Consider the following 24,183-nt stretch of genomic DNA (forward strand, 5'->3'; position numbering starts at 1 on the left):
TCGATCTGTGCCGTATCTATATCACATAGTCCCATACAGGAATTCCTTGGAAAGGTTTCCAGTTCACGAACTTCTGTCCGCACTTCCCGTTACCACATATTCAATGAGTCCCTTCCCGCTGCATAGGGGTGGAACGGGGGTTAAATGGCACGCAGCCAAACTCTTATCGGTAGATACTCTTGGACCCGAGTAAGGTCAACACTATCAGCACTCGACTATATAAGGAACGGCATACGGTTCCCGTTGATAAAATCTACTCACCTCCGGAGCTCGCCTGATTTGATGCACGAAAATAAATATCGATTCGCGGTGGTTATGAATTAATTATATTTGCGATGCAATACGGGACAATTTGATCGTTCTATATCGGTACCACGCGAAGGGAAATTTCGCTGACACGGTTGCGCCTATGGAGATCGTTTTTAATTTAGTTACTCGAGAACGAACAGTCATTAATGTTCAAGAACACGTACATGGATTACTTAAATTTGTATAAATATGTGTACAAAGTATTAAATTGACGGTTATTGTACAATTTTTTTTAATTGATGAACAATAAAAGACGTTTATGGACCCTCGTGTCCTCATGTGTAGAGTCAAGGGGCAGTGGTTGAGATTTTCTTTCTGAGAACGTCCAGAACACATAAAATTCAAACTTTCTATGCTTATTGGTATACTTGTCAAGAAACTAAATTAATTTTTTCATTGCATTTTCTTTAATATTATATTAGTTATTAATGCAGGAGACTCTACGAAAAATAGGGTACGGAGATTCGAAACCAACGGCCAATGTCACTGCCCACAATTTATCATTAAGTTTTAAAACAAAGGGTTAATAATATCTCAGTGTGTATCGAGAATGTCGCCAAAGTTATACAGCGCTTCGAAAGTACACTTAATCCCTTAACTTACATTCCTTAACCATTTTTAACTACGACGTTTGTTTCAGGACAATGATGGCCAACATGCCGATAATCTTCATCCTCTTCTCACTCTCGTGGGTGGTTGGAATGGTGATCTTCGCCAACTACGCTGACTGCGATCCCCTGTCGCTCGGCTACATCTCCAAGTTCGACGAGATCGTACCGTTCTACGTGGAGGACAAGTTCCTGAACATTCCTGGATTGCTGGGTCTGGTGATGGCCACGTTGTTCAACAGCGCGCTGACCCTGGCGGTCTCGAACCTGAACTCGCTGGCTACGGTTACGTTCGAGGACTTTTTCGGTCAGATGCCTTCGCTGAGGGATCTGAAAGATAAGCAGCAGCTGCACGTGATCAAGCTGATCAGCGTTATCTACGGCGTGCTGATAGTGGGCATCAGCTTTCTGGTGGCGATGCTGTCTGGTGTGATCGAGTCGTCGATGTTGATGACGTCCGCGACGTCCGGCCCGCTGCTGGGCGTCTTCCTATTGGCCATGCTGGTACCGTGCGCCAACTGGAAAGGCGCTGCTGCTGGGATGATCTTCAGCCACGTGACCACACTTTGGATCACTTTCGGGCATCTGACGATGACCAACACCGTGGAAACGTTGCCTTTGTCGACCGAGAACTGTCGCAACGACACGTTCTCGCCCTGGATCACGAAGCCAGGTTACATGGACTTCGGTGCTGTAAATGTGTCCGTGAACAGGACGGGCCTCTTGACCGAGTCAATGGACACCATGGGTCCCATAGAGTTCCTCTACAGTATATCCTACATGTACTATGCGCTGATAGGCAGCATGTCCACGGTAATCGTCGGCATAATAGTCAGCCTGATCACCGCCGACCCCAAAGGGGACATGTACGAGGAGCACCTGCTCCATCCCCTTGCGGTGAAGATGTCGAGATACTTCCCTGGAAGACGGAGACTCTACGCGAGCAGCACCAGGTTGCGGAACGAGCGCAACGGTGCTAACGCCACCTCCTCCTCCTCTGTGACCTCGATCGCGAATGGGGTGGAAAAGAACGGCACTCTCCAAGGGATCGTGGATGATAATGGGAAGCTTCACATCGACAACGGTTACATCGAGAAACTCAATGCTCTTAAGGCCGTCTCGTTGGACGTGACCAACGAGGTCAACAAAGGTACACGGCTGTGAGGTTCGCGATGGTGACTCGGGATGATTCAGGGATTGTTCGCCTCTGTGGCTCTGCTGTGATGATCGATGAACATTGTTAAGTAGCTGCGATACGGGAGCGACGAGGCCAGGACTTGTGGAGGATGGCGTTTCTTAGGTTTAGTTTCTGGTAGTTGAGACACTTTTAGAGTAGGACAGTCGGGGTGTGAAAGGGTGTGGCGGTCTGGCGGTTTTCAGGGATGAAGGTACCGTTGAATTTGATCTGAAGCTGTGTGGCCATAACCTGAAACTATATGAATCTGATTTGGAGCCTTCTGGACATCACATGATGCTACATGGTTTTCACCTGAAGCTACAAGGACATAAAGTCAGTCTCACGAGTACCCTTTATGTCGATAGAAGAAATTTCTCTAAATTAGATGATAGGTTTCATATTTTCAAATAAATATTTCATTATAAATACACACAGTCAGCCCAATAAATATTCGTACCCTATATGTCTATTGAAGAAATTTGTTTAAATTGAATGGTAGGTTTGATGTTTCCAAGTGTATGCTTGTATAAATATGTTGATGATTATGATGTCATTCGCAAGCTTCTTCAATAGACATAAAAGGTACGAATATACATTCGTAAAGTTTACTCATTTATAATGAAACATTTATTTGGAAACATCAAACCTATAATTTACTTTACACAAATTCTTCGATAGACATAGAGTACTTATGAAACTAACTGTATATGGTTCTAATCTGAAGCTACATAAACCTGACATCAAGTATGTTTACAACCCGTACCGTCGTTTCACCCTCTTTGACGGTCGCTGCCGTCGAATCGCTCTGTAGATCTTGATCCACGAGGATAAGCGAATCCACGCGTGGTCATCCTAACTCGTTGTAGAGAGTATATCCTTAGACACGTTGCGAGCAGAATGTTACAGGGTAGGCGCTAGTACAAAGACGGGGCTCGGGGCCCGTCGAGTCGCTTAAGAGCTGACACGTGTACGTGCATACGATGTCAGAACCTGTACATACGCGTATACTTAAAGAGAGTAATTGCGTTAAGTGGATTTCTAGAAAGATGCGTCCTAAGGACTACGCTCGCTCGGCTCGATCAGTTATCCGAGTCTCCGTATCGCGGTAGCTGCAGAATATACCGGGGATCCGAAGAAATTGCATCTGATTAGAATTTGGTGACATCAACGTTTCTCGGAAACATATTTTATTTTGCTCAGAATTTAGTTAGGCACCAATTAATAGTATCGTTATTATGAAAATAGAAAATTGCGGATTGGAGTCGCGAGGATAGAACCTGACATTTACCCTCCGATTTCAATCTGGTTTTGTAGGGTGGCGGAGTGTCGGGATATGTAGGATATTAGATGTAGATACTCCATAGTTTTAATAATGGAAGTTCAATGTTCCTTAGGTTGTGGTATCTGTATATTAACAGTTGCGTAAATGTAAATTGTGTAATTACCTTCATCGAAGTAGAGTTCGCGCCTCTATGAATTCATCAAGTATCTACACCTAATGTTCCAGGTATCCTATCAGAGATCCATGCTCCACCATCCTGCGAAAACACGTTCAAATTAAAGGAAAACAGTTCTTCTTGGATAGATGCATTCTTTGCAGGTCCTTGCAGTAGAAACGGTGGCATTTATCGGCGCGCGCAACGGTGGCGTCGCGCTGCGCTGCGACTACCGCTGACACGATTTCCCACCCTCTCGTTTCCTCTTCCTTTGACGTCCTTTTATTCGTCTAGGCTAAGAGACTGACGGCCACTTCGATCGACGAACTTCGTACGCGGAGCACTTAAGAAAACGTAGTTTCGAGTTCAAGGAACTTCCCTTTAACGTTTGCGAAGCCCTTATTTTTGTTTTCGCAAATATTGCCATACGGACACTGTACGTTATACGTACACGCGCGTGAAATACTCATTGTTCAAAGTCGGGGACAGGGTCGGTGGCTTCCCCGGAATTTAGAATATTACCGTGTGCCAAATAATCTCCACGCCCCGGAGACACGATAGAGAATTAAGCGGAAAGTGATTTGTATTAATTTGTGACTTGGCGAACGTTGGCACATGTGCCCGAACCTTGGCGAACGTTGTTGGCACATGTGCCCGAACGAAGCGCTTAGATTTCTTCGCTCTGATAACCAAAACATTTGCGCTGATAATATAATTTATAGCAATGAAATCTCTGCAACACTGATTCAAACCCCTTTCGTTCGACAAAGGGTCACGTTCTACGGGATTCTCTTTACAGGAGAAATATTTTCCTCTTCGTTCGATGGATCCGACACGAAAGGAACTGACATTTGGATTTAGGTCTCAAGTAATAGAATTCCCGACGTGAAGCACGCAGTCTTCCGTGCAGCCCCGTGTCCCGACCCGCCCCCGCGTTAGCGTGTAATGAAAGTATTGAATCGTGATAAGTTTGCGAGGAATCAAGTGGATGTTAATGCGTCGAATTCAGATTCTTAAGGTCAGAGTTTCTCGCGATGAATGATTCGCTAAACGAGTGCGAGAAACGCGATGACGTGGAACAAAGTTTCGCTTCGGTATGCGTGTGTCTCGCGTGCGGCCCCCGCCATCGACGATGTGAGGGGGAAGGGGTGCTCCGTTCTCACGATATTATTAAGTTTTATATGTACTTCCTAGAGCTAGGCACTATTTTTATAACGGTAGCGTGTAGCGGTCGTTAACGACGTAGATTGCGTATGGATCTGTACGAAATACTGTGAATATTTATTTTGTTCTTTTTTGCATACAAATATATAACGTTTTATAAGTGTTCTGTTGAGAAATTCCGTCTTCTTATTTTCATCGATTCAGTAATAATTTGTTGTTAAATTCATTAGAGAATCGTTACGTGAATTTCACAAATTTCGCGCTCCTGGTTCAAATTCCCACTGCTAATGCTATGACGATGGCTTCGGGCGGTAGATAATATCGTTTCGTTAATGCTTCATCGTTATTATTTAGAAAACATGAATTATAATGACGTGGTTTACTCTGTCGGTTATCATAGATACAGTTTTGTATGAAAATAGTGTTCGTTTAGTGCGTAGGAATTTGTGAATAAACGTCGACGGTAGTTATAAACGTTACTCGTGAAATAAGAATTTGTTCATGAATTATATCGGAACGTATAGTGACAGTTAACGATCACGAGAACATGCCATTAAGTCAGAGATATTCTGGGTGATAACGAGAAAATTTAGTGAAATAGAAAGGAGAATTTCTAGATGAAAGATCTGGCGAATCTTATCGATCGTGAGATTAAGTATTTAAATACCTCGGTGTGTAATTACATTCCAGTTATCGATCGATAGATTAGATATCGTTATCGCCTGTCCTCAACGACCAACTGTATTCAATACGCGTCTCTCAGTATATCACTATGAGATCCCTTCGATCGAATTTCCGGCATTAAATTTCATTCAATCCGCATCGATTAAAAATCAGCGTCAAATTGGTCGAGAGAGGCGAGACCGACCACGAACTCGCAATCAATCTAGCGCGCTTTAAATCGGGAACGGGAACCATCGTCGAAGTTCGCCAGGAAAGTTTCTCACCGCAGACCTATCGAGCACGTTGGTAGCGATAAATTTCAACTTGCAAATTTAGTGTCGCGATAGAGGGCTCGAATTCAAGGCGGTTCACCAGAAGATCGACAAAGAGCTCCTGGAAACCAGCCCATCTGTCAGAATCCACGAAACTAATCGCGTTATCGTCCGCCGCGACGATACCAAAATTCGATATAGGAGAACCATGTACTTCTGAACAAATTTATTAGGACACACGATAGATAAATTAAGGTAACGCCGTTTTTTACTATTGACATTTAAAAGGGGGGCGCATATTTATTTGGGCTGATGGAACGAATGTATTCGTTATTCCTTGTACTAAAGAAGGAAAATATATTCATTATTTTTACGACAACCTTCGATGGCGAGTAAATAATTTTCTCGCAAGGTTTAGTTGTCTTTAACACATCAAATAATATACAGCTGGTGAAGCAGCTAAACTCTTACAGAGCAATGACTAAACTATCATGGATATAAAAAAAATCTTACAGGAAAAAGTTAGAAGGTTCGAGGGGGTCTATCTTATGTGACTGTTGCTTTTTTTTGTGGTCCAGATGCTGAGGCTGCATCAAGGCCAGTGGCATTAAAAAAAAAAATGTTTAACCTTGAATGACTATGTACCATAGGTCGATGGTTTCGTCTCAACGTCGGATTTCATAATGTCCAAACAAAATACCATTGTTCCATTTAAAAAAATGGCGGTGGCCTTTGTATACCCTCAGTATCTGGATCAACGAGAAAAGCAGTGATTATACAAGACAGGTCCCTTCGAACCTTCTAACTTTTTCCTGCAAGATTTTCTTGTGTCCACGATAATTTAGTCCACGCGCGCCGTGACAATTCACCCTGTATAACAATTTCGCAAGCTGAAACTGAAGAGCCTCCACAAATATAAACAAAAAGATCATTCCATTTCCTGTACATTTAAGCTAAGCAACGAATTAAATCCACCGATATTACGTTAAAAGGCGATCGTCGATAGAATAAGTGATCACCGACGCCGCAGTCACGATTCGAGGCCTTCCTATCAGGTAATCTGATAACCCAAAGAGCCGTCGGCGAGGAGACCTCTGAAAGGAGCCAATCGCGAGGCTTTCCGTCAACTGGAAAGTAAGAGCAACCGAGGATCCAAGTGCAACGATCACTTCAGTCTGAAGCATGGAGCGACGAGCGTCGATTCGTCGCTGTTCTGTTTTCTACGGTTCGTGGCCACGTTTCGAGATCTCGAGATCGTGGTTTCCGTGTCTCATCTCGACGCCGAGGATCGTCCCTCTGGTCCCCAGGATTTTCATATCGCGAACGAACTTCTGCGATTTGATCTCACGTCGTCGTCGCGGTTGGAGCTGAAGGTTGATCTCTGGAAAGCAGAGAAGAGTACTCGGGAACGACGTCCATGACACAGTGTGGCACATCATGGCGGTGGAGTCGAGGTAAATTGTGCGGGGACCGCGATCGAGGGGTTACGTCCAAGGAAGATGGAGATAGGGAATTATTTGCGAATTTTCGAGAATGGCTCGACTTTATCGAATGATTGCTATTGGCGCTTCGAAGTGGGCACTTTCAGAGTTACAGGAGATCGAGCGTGTCAGGTTCTCGAAAGTAGTGGTTGACGTATTTCTTAGTTTTTAAAGGAAGACAAAATATTTCGTTAGGATCGATGGACGTAATTATTATTCGATTATTGAAATAGTTGGTGTATGCATTACTTCCATTATGAAAAAAAAAAAATGCAACCGAATTCACATTCAAATGCATATTATATATCCTTGAGAAATACAGAATTCAACGGGTTCAACGTCCCAGAAATCATTCACAATTTCCACCAAAAAATGTGTGATCGGAATCAGACGCCATGGGTACTCAATTCTCATGGTCCACCATGTATTGTTGAAGTTTGTGTCAGTTGACGAACGTTCCCAGCGGTCCCAGGATGGAAAGTCTCGTTCGTGATTGGCGACAAAGACAAAAATGTTTCAAATGCAGCGAGTTGAGGTGCGATTCAATGTCCCTGCCCCACGGGAGCGATTCGCTTGGCACACTTACGTCGCACAAAAGGATGCCGCGAGCCCCCTGAGTGCGAGGCTGTTCCGCGGCCCGCGAAAATGTCCCAGGAAAAGTGTCTTTCAACGTCGTCATGGACGCGTCTAACCACGCCGCGTGGGATTCGTTCCGCGGAAATAAACGAGAATTCTTTTAGAAAGCCAGCCATTCTCGCGGAATTTTCCTCGGGAGTGGTTCAGACAGGTAACACAATCTCCAATTTATATTTCAAAATACGGTTAAGGAGTTCTCTCCCATTTCTTTCAATGCTACTCGAATACTCGATTGGGTGAATAATACGAGGGCACCCGAATACTCGTGGTATTCGAATACTTGAGGATTCTATTATTATTCGAGCGACTATCTAGTAGCTTATATTTGTGTACATTTTCTGATAATTTATATTTTTTGAGATGTTACATTGCTTGTTTTCATAAAAATAGTAATCGAATATTCCAGTATTTGAGTAGTAGAATCCTCGAGTATCCAAAGGATTAGCACCTACTTGAACTCTTCAAGCATTCAAAAAATACTCCAACATAAAAAAAAATTAACCGAACAACGATTCAATGAGTATACGATTTTCCAAGGAAGTAGTATGAACGGAGGATTCGTAGCTAAAATATCTGAAACAGAGATGACGACTACCGAAGTTCCCAAGCGATGTAAGAAATGCGCGACTCGAAGCGTGTTTCGTGGTAAATCTTTGGGAGATCCTTTCAGCCGAACACTCACTTAGCGAACTGTTCCCCCGACCACTCGAGAAACACATTGGATTTATGTTTCGCGAGATTCGTATCGCTTCGTCAAAGTTGGGTAAAAGGTATCGGTTTAACATCGACGTAGATCGTTCCGTCGACATCCACCCTTTTAGTCTCTGCATCAATGTCCTGTTGAAAAACAAGAAATCACGAAATACTGTCCGCGCCGTAACTTCGCTACTCTTCTACTTTGATGTCGAATCGATACTGTACTTCACTTATTCCACTCTAATTCTTAGGGTTTCAACCGCCTACTTGTCGATACGTGTCCTCCAGAGCTCCTCGCGGAAAAACATCTGCGAGGAGTTCGTGGCCATCTCCTTAACGCATTCTCGCGCGTCAGCAGATGTTCCTCGTCGTTCTGTCGTTTTAATATCAATCTTGACTCCGTCCCACCATGATGGATTCCCTCGTTGGACCGCTCCATCCCTCTGTTCCAATTGTTCACTTATTCCACTCTAATTCTAAGGATCGAATTTCTCGACTCCTTTTGCTGCTACGAATCTCTTTCGATCGATCGAGCTACCGAATTCTTGGCCAGATTCCGTTTACCAAAGCACAACAATTCAAACTTTGAAGTATCACTGAAATCGATTGCAAAGGTTCTAGAATGGACCTCAATTCTGATAATTAGCTCCGGAGAGAATAGAAATCGAATGCTTTGTTTCTAGGGATTCTTTTCGGTTCGCCTGACCTAATCAGGCTACAGGTAACTTTATATCCGCGCGGAATAATTATTTCGACGCAGAAAAGGATTACCGCGTATCCCGTTTCAGATGGATGCCATGTCAGCTGAAAATCGAGCTGAACATCTGCAGCTGCGACTACGACGGCATAATCCTGGTGTCGGGCTGTGCGCCCGGCTTCGACGAGCCTGAACCCTTCAAAACGGTCCTGTACGCAGCGGCTCAGATCGATTCCGCTCTGGGCGTGATCGGAGCCGTTTTGCCCATCAATCTTCCTGCCAAAAGGCTTATTTACAGTCCCACTGGCCCGCTCAACATGGATTACCACGACGTCAGAAGCTTCGCCGAAGCGGCCACCAAGGGCGTCCAAAGGTATGCTGCACCAAACGTAAGTTTTATATAGTATTTCGAAAAATATGGATTTCCGCGTGCTTCGTTCTACTCTTCGTGTCTGTGTATAATTTTCGTGGACGAATACACACGTCCTATCAAGTCAAAGGGTTAATTGGGCGGCTTAATTGGAGGGGATCAGAACGCAGGGTCATTAGACGAAACTCGGATTACTTGTTTGCCGAATAACGAAGGAGATTTCACCAGCTCGATAACGCGGTTAACTTCGCCGTGTTAACGTCGTCCCGAATGTTTGCCTTCAGTAAAAGGGCGCCTTCGCGCGACCCCATCGAGGGGGTTGATAACTGAATTCACCAACAAACCGACGTCTAACGAGTCGCGCGAGTTCTCGAATCACCAGTTCGACCGAGAGATATCGCTCTTTTTCGCGAAAATCCCGCCTGGATTCGTCGAAACTCACGACACTTCGTCGGTAGACTATAATAAAAGATGTCTGAATGAGCCGTTCACAAATCGATCGACTCCAATTTTTCAAAAATCTTCAATTTAAGGGTTAAAGCACGTGGTGTAGTCATAACTTTTTGTATTTATTTTAATTTTTTTGAATAATAAAGATTAACATCGTTACAATATTTTATTTGGCCATTGAATAGTAAATCATTTATTTCAGAGGCCATTTCATCGCGTTTCTCAACTTTTTATTTGATGGAGTTAACCGATTTGTGCAATGAACGGCTCAAATATGTATCGCAATAGGTATTCTCCCTTGAATTGTTACACATACTCCGCAGGTTATCGTAAGGTTCCTGTAAAATGGGGTTTCAGCTTTCGGACGCTTTCAGACGTGGGGTCCACAATCGACGACACAAAATTTACTATCACGACGAACTATCGTTTAGAGCGCATGTCCTTATTTGTGCACACGAAGAAAGACCAGTTTTCGTTCTAAAAGACGCTGTTATAATTTCTGTTTATATTTTTTCCGTACTAGTTTTAGTCAAAGTTAACCCTAAAAATTAAATTAGATTTGTACGAGAAACAAAATAATTCAGGTCTGAAAGGGTTAAGACTATCCCAAAAATGAATCATTTGCTCGAATCAACTGGAATAATTTCAGTTATTTTCTCCCCGACGAACATTTAATTTCAATCGCGAAACCTATTTCATCAGGTACTATATTTTTGGTAGCACGGATTGCGCGTACAAAAGAACAAAAATTCCCCGCGTGTCGCGTGTCGCATTCGCACGAATTTCAGGTTGAAAAATGAAATTCCGCGATGTAGAGGATCCAGCTGTCGTGATCTTACACGGGGATTCCTCGTTCGCGTACGTCTGCGACACTCGCGATCGTGACAGGCACAATACCGTCGCGAAATGAAGAGGAAAGAATAACTTCCCGCGGCTCCGCATTGCGCGTCACTTCCTCTCCAATATTGGTTGCGTCTTTTGATTCCGTTTCTTGACTCCGAGCGACGGGGTGGAGCGACATCTGGTATTGTTGGTCGTCCAACCATCGAATAAAGGATCTTGGGGAAGACAGTGTGTCTGGGGAGGGAAGGGAGTTCGTAACTTCCGTTCGGAATGGGATATTGTTCTATTTATAGCGAATGTTTTACGTGGAAATGAGTGTTCAGTGGATTGCTGGCTGTTAGGAAACGCGGTAGTAATATCTCATCAATTGTCTGAGGTTTGGCGAAATCTTCGAGTTTGGTGGATCGAAGATTGGTCACTCTGCTAATTAATTTTATGAGTCGTTGCTGTTTTAGTGGGGAAAGCAGATTTAGCGAAGACTGGTCTATCTAAATGTTATAGATTTATTGTTTAATACTTTGTTCGATGATCGATATCCTCGTGGCTCTCTTCATCCAGGAGTTAACAATTAAAATTGTCGAAGTGAGGTAAACTTGCAATGTTTCCCCTTTCCACTGGGAATAATTGATGGTTTGGTAATTCGAATACTAATGCCAGATGCTTTCGTACCAGGACAGGGATTGATTTCGTTCATGGATCGATGAGTATTGAGATTGATCGTAATTTTCTCGTTTCCACGTGGGAAATTGACGTCGACACTGACGTGGACATTGATGCACTGTAGTTTTTTCGGATTCGTAATGGACGACGCGGGTTTCCGTTGGTATTTTCAGTCTTTCGGTTTATTCGACTCTTTTGTACTGAGATTCGATTTCTGTCGTTGAATTTTTTTTCTCTGCGACGCGATAGACATCCACGCGCGAATGTCAGTTGACCAAGAATTTCTATCGACAGAGCATTGAAAGCCGGCGTCAGGTGTCCGCTGTTCGCGCTTCTGCCGGACATCCGCTTCGAGAACGTCGAACTCGTCACGCTGCTCGGCGCTCTAGAGGGTCTGTATGTGGTGAGTGTCCAACTTACGTTTACAGAGCGATATAATTACATTTTCAGAATTTCAGAGTTCCAAAGTTTCAAAAATCCAGAGATCCAGAGTTCCAAAGTTTTAAACTCTCAGAATTCCAGAGTTTCTGAATCTCAAAATTTCAGAATTTCAGAATCTCAGAATGTCAGAATCTCGGAATCTCAGAATCTCAGACTCTCAGACTCTCAAAATCCCAAAATCTCAGAATCTTGGAATCTCAGAATCTTAGACTCTCAGGATCACAAAATCTCAGAATCTCGGAATCTCAGAATCACAGAATCTCGGTCTCTCAAACACTCAGAATCCCACAATTTCAAAACCCCAATATCTCAGAATCTCAAAATCTCAAAACCCCAATATCTCAGAACCTTAGAATCTCAGAACCCCAAAATTTCATAATCTCAAATTTTTTAAATTTTATTACTCAAAGATTCCGTCATTAATGATAAAATTAATAAAATAAATGCCTGCGCGGGCCCTGTCTTCGCAGTCCTGCCCGCCGGCCGTTATGGACAACAATTTAAAACAAAGGGAAGGGGTGGTCGGCCTCGGTATTCGACAGATCGAATTCCTTCCAGGGAAAGTAGAGCGGATGAAGATTAGTGAACGTCAACGTCGCTGATAAACGCGCGGCGCTCAATTGTAGGCAACACAGCTGGTTAAAGCGTTTCCCAGATAGTGGGTCGAATTGCGGTCGCAGAAGCGCCGTTTAAACCAATCAAACAGTGACAACCCGGGTTCAGAACGCACCATCAGCCTGTGCTAGACCAGGCTAGACAGCGACTACTATCACTACGATACAATGGCAATAACAGCGTCAACTACTACTACCAAAATACGGTAACCACAGCTGCAACGGATATCACTGCTACTATACGAGGAGAGGAATGGGGAAATGGTTGCTACTTATAGTATACCGACAGCTATAGCAACTGCAATCACTGCTACCACAATTAGAATACAATAGTTATTAGTATGATACAGTAGTACGCATCAGAAAAATGCATAGCAAACATGACTGCAATAACAGCTATGTACAACAACAGCAGCAACAGTAACATCGAAAACGAGAAGTCGAGAACTATTTTCCTGAAGAATTCAGACACGTTGTTCTGTTCGTGGCAAGTTTGATAGGCTGGTCGACTCTCCCCCGCTCAAACAATTTAAATCGAGCTCAGTTGAGCAACCAACGATGTCTTAATCCATAACTAATGACGCCAGTGTGCTCTCGAGTCACCCTCATTACATGAAATAGTAATACTTAGCAAACTCTTGGTCAAGCTGCTCTCCGTTAGTCTCAAAGTAAACGAGCGACCCTAACCGACGCGAAGCGCACACTCCGGATACACTTCGTTATCCCCTAGATGGTCCACGTTAATTGCCAAATGGAAACCAATCCCGCTAAAAAGCTCGATTTCTGGCTTTACTGCTATCCACGGGGTGGGACGTCACGAGCAATTTGTGGAAAGATACTCGAGTCGTTCTGGGTAGTATTGTTAGAGGCCGAAGACTGGAAGGGTAATTAAAATTTAGGTGGTTTACGAAAGGGCCATCAAGGCGTTCAAGATGATAGGATAATTTGACCATATGGAATAGAGAGTTCCAGAGTTTCAGAAAATTCCTCAGTTAACAAACTTGCAAATATTCGATATGAGTAAGAATCGAAAATGTGGAATCAAGGACAAAATATAATAGAAGCTTCAAATATTAGGGGGACCAGAAAGTAATGTCTATTATATATTTATATTTTATAATATATTTTTATTTTAAATCAACAATGTAATCGTCCTTGTTATCAACAATCTTTTGCCATCTAGTGTGTAAATTTTCAATACTTTATCGATAAAAATCAATTAGTGCATAGAGAGTTGATAAATAATAAACAATTATCGACATGGTCACCCCTAATATTTAATTACTCCTGCTCTGCAAGTGTTTCGAATGAACTTTGTACAGTACAATTAAAATTCACTTCTCTTTGATACTGCATTTTATCTGAGTCTTCTAACTCTGTCAATTTTTAGGGTTTCAACCGCCTACTTGTCGATACGTGTCCTCCAGAGCTCCTCGCGGATAAACATCTGCGAGGAGTTCGTGGCCATCTCCTTAACGCATTCTCGCGCGTCAGCAGATGTTCCACGTCGTTCTGTCGTTTTAATATCAATCTTGACTCCGTCCCACCATGATGGATTCCCTCGTTGGACCGCTCCATCCCTCTGTTCCAATTGTTTTCGCGGCTGAGGCCGACGGAATCCCACGCACTGGCCGGTTCGACGACATTTTGAGTAAACAGCGGCGCGTGACAGGTATCAGTGGCGGGACGCGCGGTCAACAGAGCCATTAAACAACACCTGTCAACGCCAGCGCGACCTGCGACTGATTGATAAGTGTATCTTACGACCAGAGTCCCGGCCGACTCCTGCTGGCCATTGTTCATCGATGTCTTCACAGCTGCGTTCGGACACGGTCCATTAGAAGTCGACGTAGCTGGCTCCAGGCGATGGAAACTGTGATTGAGAGTGTCTAGCCAGGGCTGTATAATGCCGATGAAGTGTCCTCGAACACTGATCAATCGTAGCTTCGCAATATTTCATCGATGGTATCAGGACGAGGTTTGGGAATGGATGACGTGGATGGATTGGTAAAGTGTTCCCGTTCCTCTGATGGCAGTCCGAGGTGAGGTTTGTTAGTTTCTGAGAAGCGAGGGTTCTTGTTTAGCTCGATGTCCATTCGTAAGTGCACTTAATCTAGCAGCATTTGTAATAGCTGCAGCTAAGGCGGCATCTATTGATGTACTGTCAACTGTTGGGCGATGCAGTGTCTCCTAGGGAACCACTAATTCATCCTTAACCGTCTCTGCGTATCCACTAGGGGAAGACATGTCGGTTCCCTATGGTATACTGCGTATACTGCGTATGTCTGTTGAATGCATAATTGCAGAGTTGATGGCAGTTGAGATTGAAGAATCTTTTTTATGTAGACTGCAACCGAAAGATATTTTGAAATTGGAGATCTGTAAAATAAGCAATGTTAATCCTGCGTCTAGCCCAGATCTGACCAGGCTAGACCACTCTTGACCAGACTTGGCCAGACCTAACCCAGACATACCATTCCTCCCACGCAATAACAAACTGCCTCCAAATTCACGCCGACTCCAACTCAATGTCAAGATTGATAACTAAGGAAAACTTACAGGCTCAGCCCCGTGCATCTAGCCCTGAACTGATCAGGCTTGACCAGACCTAACCCAGACATACCATTCCTCCCACCTGTCAACGCAATAATAAACTGCCTCCAAATTCACGCCAACTCCAACCCAGCGTCAAGATCAATAATCAACGAGAGCTTGCAATCTCGCCCTCGTGCTTCCGCAAGCACACCCCCGCCCCAGCGGCAGCGACGAATATCTTCCTCGTAAAGACACCACCCAAGAGCCCCGAATTCTAATTCCGTCTTACCTAATAACGGGACCAAAATGCCTGCCATGGTGAGCGTCGAGGTGCCTCCGGGATATCAGCGATTTCTCAATAAGCTCCCCCGAGCGAACGTACCCTACCGATGCATCCCCCGTCTGTGGAACATTCCACGGGACTTTCATCCCTTATCTTCGACACGAAGCTCTCGTCTCCCGCGTGCTTGGAAGCTGTAACTTTAAGCCCCGCCGATGCAAGGAAGGAAGGAGCACACGTGCCTCTTCCACGATGAACAGCATCGTGAGCACGGGGCGAGAGGGGGGACGGGGAGGGGGGCTGGTTTCTGGGCGTTTCGACTTGGCAAGAGTAGCGGATGCCTCGCGTTCCTAAATCCTGACGGTCGGCGGGGCGACCTAATTAGCGAAATACTCGAGCCCCTGCCCCCCTCGTTCCCCTCCGCATCCTCTGCGTCTGAGACGACGAGGCTCGTTCCTTCTTTCGTCTTCTACGGCCGCGCTTCCTACGTCGCTCGAACCCCGCGCCTCTGGCGGACCTGGCGAATGCGGGCCGTCGTTTTCCAAATACCGGAAGACGCCGTCGGAATTCCGACGCCGCGTAATCGGAACGCCGTCGTCATCGTCGCCTCTTCGTCCTCTGCGAGCTTCCGTCCTCTTCGCCTTCTTCGCGTCACTTTTCTTCCTGCGATGATCGCCCGGCATCGCGTCGAAGAACGGCTCCCACTACACAGAGACATCAGCGACACCTTTTTGTCTCGCCATTTGAGAGGAGCGGGGTGCTTTTTGGTCGGTTTAATTTCGTCCCGAGATTCCTCTTCGTTTGGGAAGCTTGCGCGATGTAGGGGGTGAGGGAACGAGAGGGAATGTTTACGGTCTACGAAACTGGAAATCAGGATTTCCGAAAATATTTAGTGAAAGTTCCGTGAATGATAGTGAGTCATGTTCGGTCATCGTTCAAATTGACGTTCAATGAGATCCCGGGGGTGAGGGGGGACGAACCGAGTCCAACATTTCCACGAAATCATCTCGCCGAACAATCGTCGGACGAATAAAGCTCGTTAATCGCAGCAATAATGCGGCGTTCCGCGACTGGAAATATCCGCAGCACTGCGGTCTTCGGGAAACCAATATCACCGTCGATTATTGCCGACGTAACCAACAGCCCGGCCCCAGACGTTCCTGTTGCCACTGTCTCGGCGAGCATTTAACGAAACGTTGGCGAATACGCGCCGGTCTCGATAACAACGCGACCGGAGCCTCGAGGAGGAAAAAAGAGTGGAACACAATTTTCTCTGCAACGGCCATTCAGGTGAATCGACCGTCGAACGGAGGGATAACTGGGGACGGGAAATCCCCAGGAATAAAAGGAGCAGGGTCTTTCCAAGAATCACCGAGGACTTCCACTCGAGACTGACAGACCAGAGGTGGAATGTAAAGGTTACATTCTGTCTTTAGAAACTTTTGGGTGGTAAGCTCTGGCAGTAAAATATGACCCAAGAGAAAACTTAACAATGAAAGGGTTAAGTGTTGCAATCAGAGTCCACTGAATCACACAAGAGTCCACACGGATGAGACTTTTCAGCGTGGTTCAGGTCTGAGAGGCGATAGACTCCTAGGCTTTGACAGTACCACTGACAACGACACTACGGATAACGAAGATGCGCTGAAATCGATGAACGAGCCATCCTTGATAATCCCATACTACGGTGGCAAAAAAAATGAGCATCAAGTAGGATAGAAACGTACGCGGAAAGAAACGCTTGCTGCGGCGCCTTCATCCAGAAAGAGAAAAATAAAAGGAAAAACAGAGACCAGCGATAAGCCTGGGTGAATTATTAAGGGGATTAATTCGCGGTGAAGACTCTCGAATGAAACATACATCTCCCGGTGATCCAGTAAGAGGATTATCCGCTTTAATATTTTCTGTACGGTGGAACAGAGTCGCTAAGAAGCTGCGTCGAGAACTCGACTTGCCCGGGACGTGCGCGATACGTGGAGAAACCAGCGAAAACTTGAGTCTCCCAGGCTCGTGAAATATACCAGCGGAACTGGTGTCTTCCTCGATGTCCTTCGTACTCCTCTCTTGTTCTCTGGGGGGAGTTAGGTTCAGCCGTATGTTCACATTTAACCCGCGACACGGTGCCCTTTGTAGAATCGATTTTTCTGGTTTTGTAAGCGGCGGATTGTTCCTTCCAATTTGATAGGGAGAGTACAATGAAACGTCCACGCAGTCCTGAGCACTCCTCTTTCGCGTCTACGCGAAAAACGAGATTTAGGTTGATCCGTAACTTTTACGAAACCATCACGTTTTATGAAACATGCTCTATTTTCCTAAGCAATTCTTGCCATTTCACTTGGTGGTTTTTCGTTAATAATTCAAAAACGAAACACCACCCGACATTTTTACAATGGAAATTATGGTTCAGAATCGTCTCACCTACCTCCTACTTCCTGTTCGTACACTAATTCTAAGACACCTTGCATATTCGTATATTCCCATCTCAAAAAATGATTTTCGCCATTTCACATGATAGTTCACCCTTCGATCTACGATTTACCGTAGGATCGTGAATGCCATAATCAGGTATAAAATTTCTTGCGCCCTTTCACACGACGTGTCTGACTTGTGTTGTTCATGTTCTACTTAAATTTTGTACCACGAGTCTCACACGTTGTTGCAGGTTAAAGGGTTAATATCGCCGTCACATGCAAACGCTTCCCCGTATTTCATCCTGCGTTTCCGTCTGTCCAGCCACTGGAGGTACGAGAGATCTGCCCAGACCGTTGTTACAAGGCGTGCCAGTTGGCCGTCTGGAGTCCGATCTGCAGCAAGAAGCTCCAGGGTATCGTGAAGCTGGCCTCTGCTCTCGAGAGCGGAAGATACGTCGCTAGGGATATCGGTGAGTCCCCGTCTCGAAGCCGAGACTCCTGTTGCTTTGTTGAACAGAATCAGCGAAGAGTGGCCACCGAGCTCTCGTTTCGCGGACCTTTCAACCCTGAAGTAGGACACGAAACGTGACGAAATCTCGCGGTTCCCCTCGACTCGCAGCTGGTCGAACGCGACGCTCCGACACCTACGAGGACGCCTGGCTTTCAGTGAAACGGTCCTCGCGAGATTGGTCCCCGACTCGACCGCTTCGAAAGTTTCCTTCGTGGATGACGTTATCCAACACCCCATGCGAGTCCGTCGAGCGTTGCCCTGGAAAGTGGTTTGTTTTGCAACTCGGGAAACCGGACAGCACGCTCGCCAGACAGAAGTATAGAGAGGAAGGGGATGTTTTACAGCGTTCATATTTGTCACGACTCGAACGCAAAGTTTCCGGGAGGGCGGTGGCGACCCTGTAAGTGGCGAAGAAACAGCCCTCGACGCGCGCGGAAACTTTCCCGTTAGACGAAACATTTTGTGTGTGTGTGTGTGTGTGTGTGTGTTTGTGAAAGTGCATTTACGGAAACAAAATTGCATGGAGACACAGTATACACGTACAAACGTCTAAATATGAAGACAACGATAATGATGATAGTATTGACAAAGAGGACTACAATTATTGTATTGAATGATAATCATAAAACATTCTCAATTATTCGAATATGAGAATGCTTTCTACATTCTTACCACTCTTCAGAAAACAATCAACATTCACGGAGCAACTTCCGGCGAAGTGACCCCAATTGGTCCACCGTGGCCGTTCCCTTTCAGAAAATGGCGTTTAAAAAGATTTCTCGCATAGCTTTTGTTCCAGCTCGACCACCGTGGAATTCCTTGTCTCGAATAATCCCTCGACAGACGATTCCCCGCGGAATCGTCGTCCGAATTCTTTTTCCACGGGGCCGGACGGTTTGACATTTCCGCGCGTTCCAAGCGGGTAGGAGAATGTAAATTTCAGCTCGCCCCAGTTGCATGTTTCCTCAAGAATCTCGGGCGTTTAATTAAGCGAGAAAAAGTTGCGTACAGTGTGCACTCGCCCTCGCGACGTTGCGTCGGGACGCCTTTACACCCTCCCCCCTCTTCCTCCTCCGTCCTCGTGCATTTCCTTATTTCGCGACCGATGCGTTACCCGCCGTTTATGAAATACGCGACCGCAATATTCCGCGCGGGATACACGAGAAATAATGAACGATCGAGTGTTCTTCGACGCAAATTTCGAATACACCTGTCTCTTGATTTATGCGCATGATACGCTCCGCGCTGCTTTTTTTTACCCCGACCGGTTTTTTACCGCATAAATCGTGTCTGCTACCGCTAAGGAAGAACCTGTAAAAAAAAAGCTGGTGGATGTTGGAGTCGTTTTTTCTTTTAATTGAATAACTAGCACTTTCGGAGACTTTATTCCGTATAGAAGGTAGAGTCAATACATTTCAACTATTTATCCTTTGTTTTGCATACTTTTGCAATGTGGGAAATATTTTTTTTTTTTTGTGACGATAGAGTAAACAATGTGGATGGTATTGTGGAAAAGTAATGCCTTTGTTAGAAAGAGAAAGCTCTTTTTGGCATGAATGAAAATAGAAAAAAAAATTATTAATATCTCTTGTTTTCAGACGAATTCGGTCATTGCAGATCGCGCACATAAATTTAATCAGCGTTCGTAATTATTCAAAGTTCTGCATAATTAATATATCGTTACATAAATTTTTACTCGTAGTCGAATGAGTTACTTTTGAATTTCAATAACGAGTCGTCTTCCAATCTTTAGAACATAATAACTATGAATGAAATAATGTAATCTGAGTTAAAATTCAAGAATTTCAAAGAGATTCAAGTCGCACTTAATAGATAAAATAAGGAAAAGTAGAGTTTAAGCGACTACCATTGCACCTCCTTTTGAAGTTTTTATTAATTCCAAACAGCATTAAATATAATTAAAGCATGAAATGCTGCGACACTGATCCTTTCCACCGGCTCGCTCGCGAGGAACGCGATATTAAAGGGAAAAGGACCGTCAGTGGTCAGACACATGTTCCTTTCAGAATAAAGGGGGATTATGTTTCTCGACAATTTTTGTTTTGTATGTGTGGACGGTACCCAAGAACACACGTGAATGTACCGACGACTCTAATTAGTTTTAATGCGATACTGAAGACTCCTTTATGCGACAGAATTAAAACGGAAAATCATGGCGCAGGGAAAAACACCTTGCCGGCGTTTGTTGGAGATCGTGTAAATTTACATTTGAAGGAAATTCTCGCCCCTCGTTAGATCTCGCCTTGGAACATAATCATTTTTCTTATTTTACTGGGAAACCAGAGTGTACAGCACAGCGTACAGAGACGGGCGAAATTCTTACTTAGATATTCATTTGAAATATTACTCGGAGGCTGGTAAAATTTTTTGTACAATTATCATAACATTGTATCTTTTAGAGTAAGGACGACTCGATGCACTTTAACTTAATTTTCTATGTTTGGTAGTACAACGATAACACGGTACTACCCATAATCGTTGATTTCGTAAAATCAACAACTCACTTTGTCCTATTTAAAGTACAACAATACCTCGACTTCCAACAAAATCCAAAGCTCAATATTCCCCCGAAACTCAACGCCCCCGTTTGTCCACGTTTACTCGCAACAAAACCTTCCACTCCCTCTAATCACGATGATCTCTGCTATAGGTGGTGCAGATCCCGAAAGAATGGCGCCACCAAGAGTGGAAGAGTACCTCGCCGAATTGTTCTGCGGCTCCAACGTGACGATGCAGGTGGTGTCCGATCAAGACACCCTGCTGCAGGAGTATCCCCTGTTCGCGTGCGTGAATCGCGCCGCCTCGATGATCCCCCGCCACGCGGGGAGGATCATCTTCTTGACCTACGAGCCTCCTAATCCAGCCTGCGTCTTGGAGACGATCATGCTCGTGGGAAAGGGTGTCACCTACGACACCGGCGGCGTCGACCTCAAAATCCAGGGCGCAATGTTCGGCATGTCGAGGGACAAATGTGGGGCGGCTGCGTGCGCTGGATTCATGCAGGTACTTTAATATCCCATGCGTCGTCGATCATTCCCCAGCTATGTCATTTTTGTACGACTGGTAAACCCACGACGCAGATGTTTACCTGTTTTTTCAATATACGTGACGAATGTATGTCATGATTACACGTATGTGATCATGTACGCTGAGTATGACTATCTGTGACAATGATGACTAAATGTGACTATGTATGACAAGGGTGACTATGAATGTGACTATGTACGACAGGAGTGACTACGAATATGTCTGCATAAAGACCAATAACCAACAATGACCATCTGTGATGAGTAACAAAGGCTACATACGATGAAATTACCGACGAAAACGTCTACGTATTAAGACATTGAATAAGCCAACGATTACATACGATAACGATTCCTGTAACGAATATACCTGCCCATTTTGCGTACACCCTGCTCAACCGCATCCTTTCCCCATCCAAGACATGCATTTGCTCGGGCATCCGCAGTCCATTCACCGTATTCCCTCGCAAACGATTCCCGCTGCTTGCCAACGCCAACTGTTATGGTTTTATCGCGCAGCAAGAGTTACCGTTAAACCACCATGAACACAGTTAGTGCTCGTACGCGGCCAGGAGCGCCGCGTGACGCCAGTAATTCAGAGCAGTAAAACCGCGCGTCCCCTGGACAGCATTCGCCGCCAGCCGCGTGTAAAGCGGGAAAGAAATGGACTGTGGGAGTCGCGACGAAGCTTGCCGCCCCCGGTCGAGGGTCGCGGTTAATCGTCCCCGTGTCCGCGGGCGGGCTAAGGGTGAAATCACGCCTTTTGCAGGTCGTGAATTTACTGCAACCGCCGACGGTTAAAGCGGTGGCGGCTTTGTGCGTGGTGAGAAACAGCATCGGCGAGAATTCTTACGTTTCCGACGAAGTGATCACGGCGAAATCCGGAGTGAGGGTACGTGTGGGGAATACGGACGCCGAGGGACGAATGGCGATGGCGGACGCGCTGTGTCACATCAAAGAGATGGCATTGTGCTCGGTTAATCCCCACATCTTCACCGTCGCGACGCTCACCACCGCCGCTGTGCTCACCGCTGGTCGAGGATACTCGGTAGGTTGGAAGGATCAGGTCTTTGGGTCAAGATTGGTTAGGGAAGGTCGATGATTACTGATAAATATTGTTGCGCCGGGGTAGTGGTGCTTCGCGAGGTACTCATTACTTAAAACAGGATAATTAAACAAACAACAACTCGAAGCTTTTATCAACAGAAGGTGAAGTGTATCGGTACGTCCGGACTGTTCGAAGCTTCTCGCTATTCTGATCGTTCAAATATAGTCGCCGGTTCTTCGATAGCAAAGAAGCATCTTCGTGCCGTCGCAACAATATCACATTCGGATCGTTAACTCCGTTTTGAAATTTGTAATATTTTCAGATCGCCATGGACAACGCCGTGGCGCGTTTGGTCAGCAACGCCGAGAAGCTTCAGGCGTCGGGTGAGACGATGGGCGACCCCTTCGAGATATCGAGGATACGAAGGGAGGACTTTCGGTTCCACGAAGGTCTGACAGAGGGTGACGACGTCATCCAAGACCGTGACAAACTGTGCACGGGGACGGAAAGGGGCCATCAAGGCCCGTCCGCGTTTCTGATCCTGGCGTCTGGCTTAGACCACGTACGCGAACTCGTTCGTTACCCTCGTTCTAGGTCTCCGACTGGATTGGATGCACATCGAAAGTTGTGCTTCCTAAAATTTATTTTTCAATTTGCATACCGTTATCGGTATTCATCGATGGTCCCGTTATAGAATTTGTTTCAGTAGTCGAACATAAATTGGGTTACAGAGGGTTAAGGCACCAGTAAAAAAATAATGACTAGCCGCGTATTGGAAATGCCTGGGAATCGTCGCTTGGAAGTTACGGATAGCGCTGGCGACGTTCCCGCTCTGCCAACAGGTGCTCCAATTCCGATGCTGGCCAAATCCTCTGCCACGTCGAGGAATCGAAGGGACTTGATATTTATGTTCTAGCTTCCGGATTGAAAACTTTCATTCCTCATCCCTGAGAGGCCCTAGTTACATGTTAGAATAATCCTGCCTACTGATTAGGCATTTCTGGTGACAAAACGTGTCATCCGTCAGTAATCTAATCTATCTCTGACCTAAGATAGTCTTCAAAGCCTTGAAACTCGTGAACCCCACGAAAGGAAGTCGCACTAATCGTATTACTAGGTTGGTAAGGCATTAATTTCTTACCAACCTAATACATAGCGCCCAACCCTCTGTAACATTCCACGCAGGTCAACATATTTTCCGCCATAAAAGAACGATGAATTTTTTATAGACGATCAGCTTAGCACAAGTACCACGAGGAGGCGTTAATGGCAGATTAAAAAGCTTTTCCATTACAACGACATTTAAAGCCTCGTTTATCGGGCCTTCCTCTCCGTTTCTCCCTCCAGCATCCTTTCTCACCCCCCTCGTATCAATTTCAGCACGGCGCCTGTAGCTGCTCCCCTTTAAAGTACACGCACATCGACATATGCGGACATCTGCCCAAGCCTCACCACCTACCCTACAGCGGGAATCCCGTCCTGGCACTGTCCTACTGCTACCTCATTCAGGGCAAGTGCCTGACGGTCAGGAACGACCTCCCCTTCGAAATGCAGTACGTCTGCGAGGTGGATTGCAAGCCAGTGTGTTTGCAACCCTGTCAACCTTGCCCGCCATGCCCTGTCCCGTGCGAGGTTAAGGTCCCCTGTTCCCCGTGCGACCCCTGCTGTTTACCAAACTGTTATCAAGCCCCGCCTTGCCCACCCTGCGTTATGCCTCCGAGTTGCCCGCCCTGTGGCGTCGAACCAGTGACCGTCGTCGAGCCCATATGCAAACCCAATGTTCAGAAGAACGTGTGCGGTTGAAAATAGTTTCTTGAGGCTATGGCTTGGTAAT

At 45.4% G+C, this 24,183-nt stretch overlaps 3 protein-coding genes across 7 annotated transcripts in view; all 3 read left to right on the forward strand.

Moving 5' to 3' along the window:
- The window catches only part of LOC128876033 (sodium-coupled monocarboxylate transporter 2), a 55,191-nt gene extending 52,936 nt beyond the window's left edge, over positions 1-2,255 (forward strand). For all 3 annotated transcript variants that reach the window (XM_054122132.1, XM_054122131.1, XM_054122133.1), the window contains one exon: positions 950-2,255. In XM_054122132.1, coding sequence (XP_053978107.1) covers positions 950-2,081 — 1,132 coding nt within the window. In that variant the 3' untranslated portion in view covers positions 2,082-2,255. The remainder of the gene's footprint in view (positions 1-949) is intronic.
- Positions 2,256-2,263: 8 nt separating this feature from the next.
- Positions 2,264-23,768, forward strand: LOC128876034 (putative aminopeptidase W07G4.4). Of its 3 annotated transcripts, XM_054122135.1 has the most exons (9): positions 2,264-5,884; positions 6,622-7,897; positions 9,126-9,163; positions 9,231-9,512; positions 11,757-11,865; positions 18,066-18,213; positions 20,926-21,278; positions 22,071-22,349; positions 22,672-23,768. In XM_054122135.1, exons 4-9 carry the CDS (start codon positions 9,235-9,237, stop codon positions 23,041-23,043), a joined length of 1,539 nt encoding a protein of 512 aa, XP_053978110.1. In that variant the 5' UTR covers positions 2,264-5,884; positions 6,622-7,897; positions 9,126-9,163; positions 9,231-9,234; the 3' UTR covers positions 23,044-23,768. The 3 variants fall into 3 exon arrangements, with proteins under 3 accessions (XP_053978110.1, XP_053978109.1, XP_053978111.1); XM_054122134.1 differs by lacking the exon at positions 9,126-9,163 and having other exon boundaries at positions 6,622-7,083; XM_054122136.1 differs by lacking the exons at positions 6,622-7,897; positions 9,126-9,163.
- On the forward strand, positions 23,128-24,183 carry LOC128875204 (keratin-associated protein 16-1-like). Its single transcript, XM_054120591.1, has 2 exons — positions 23,128-23,191; positions 23,632-24,183. Exons 1-2 carry the CDS (start codon positions 23,128-23,130, stop codon positions 24,150-24,152), a joined length of 585 nt encoding a protein of 194 aa, XP_053976566.1. The 3' UTR covers positions 24,153-24,183.

This window comes from Hylaeus volcanicus, chromosome 4 (genome assembly GCF_026283585.1).
Source record: "Hylaeus volcanicus isolate JK05 chromosome 4, UHH_iyHylVolc1.0_haploid, whole genome shotgun sequence".
NCBI lineage: Eukaryota > Metazoa > Arthropoda > Insecta > Hymenoptera > Colletidae > Hylaeus > Hylaeus volcanicus.

Bases quoted from the DNA above. Each gene is read 5' to 3' on its own strand.
- LOC128876034 (XM_054122134.1), top strand. The intron at 21,279-22,070 runs GTACTTTAATAT...CGCCTTTTGCAG, and splicing joins CGTGCGCTGGATTCATGCAG to GTCGTGAATTTACTGCAACC. The intron at 22,350-22,671 runs GTAGGTTGGAAG...TAATATTTTCAG, and splicing joins CCGCTGGTCGAGGATACTCG to ATCGCCATGGACAACGCCGT.
- LOC128875204 (XM_054120591.1), top strand. From the start codon at position 23,128: ATGCCTGGGAATCGTCGCTTGGAAGTTACGGATAGCGCTGGCGACGTT. The intron at 23,192-23,631 runs GTGCTCCAATTC...CAGATTAAAAAG, and splicing joins CGTTCCCGCTCTGCCAACAG to CTTTTCCATTACAACGACAT.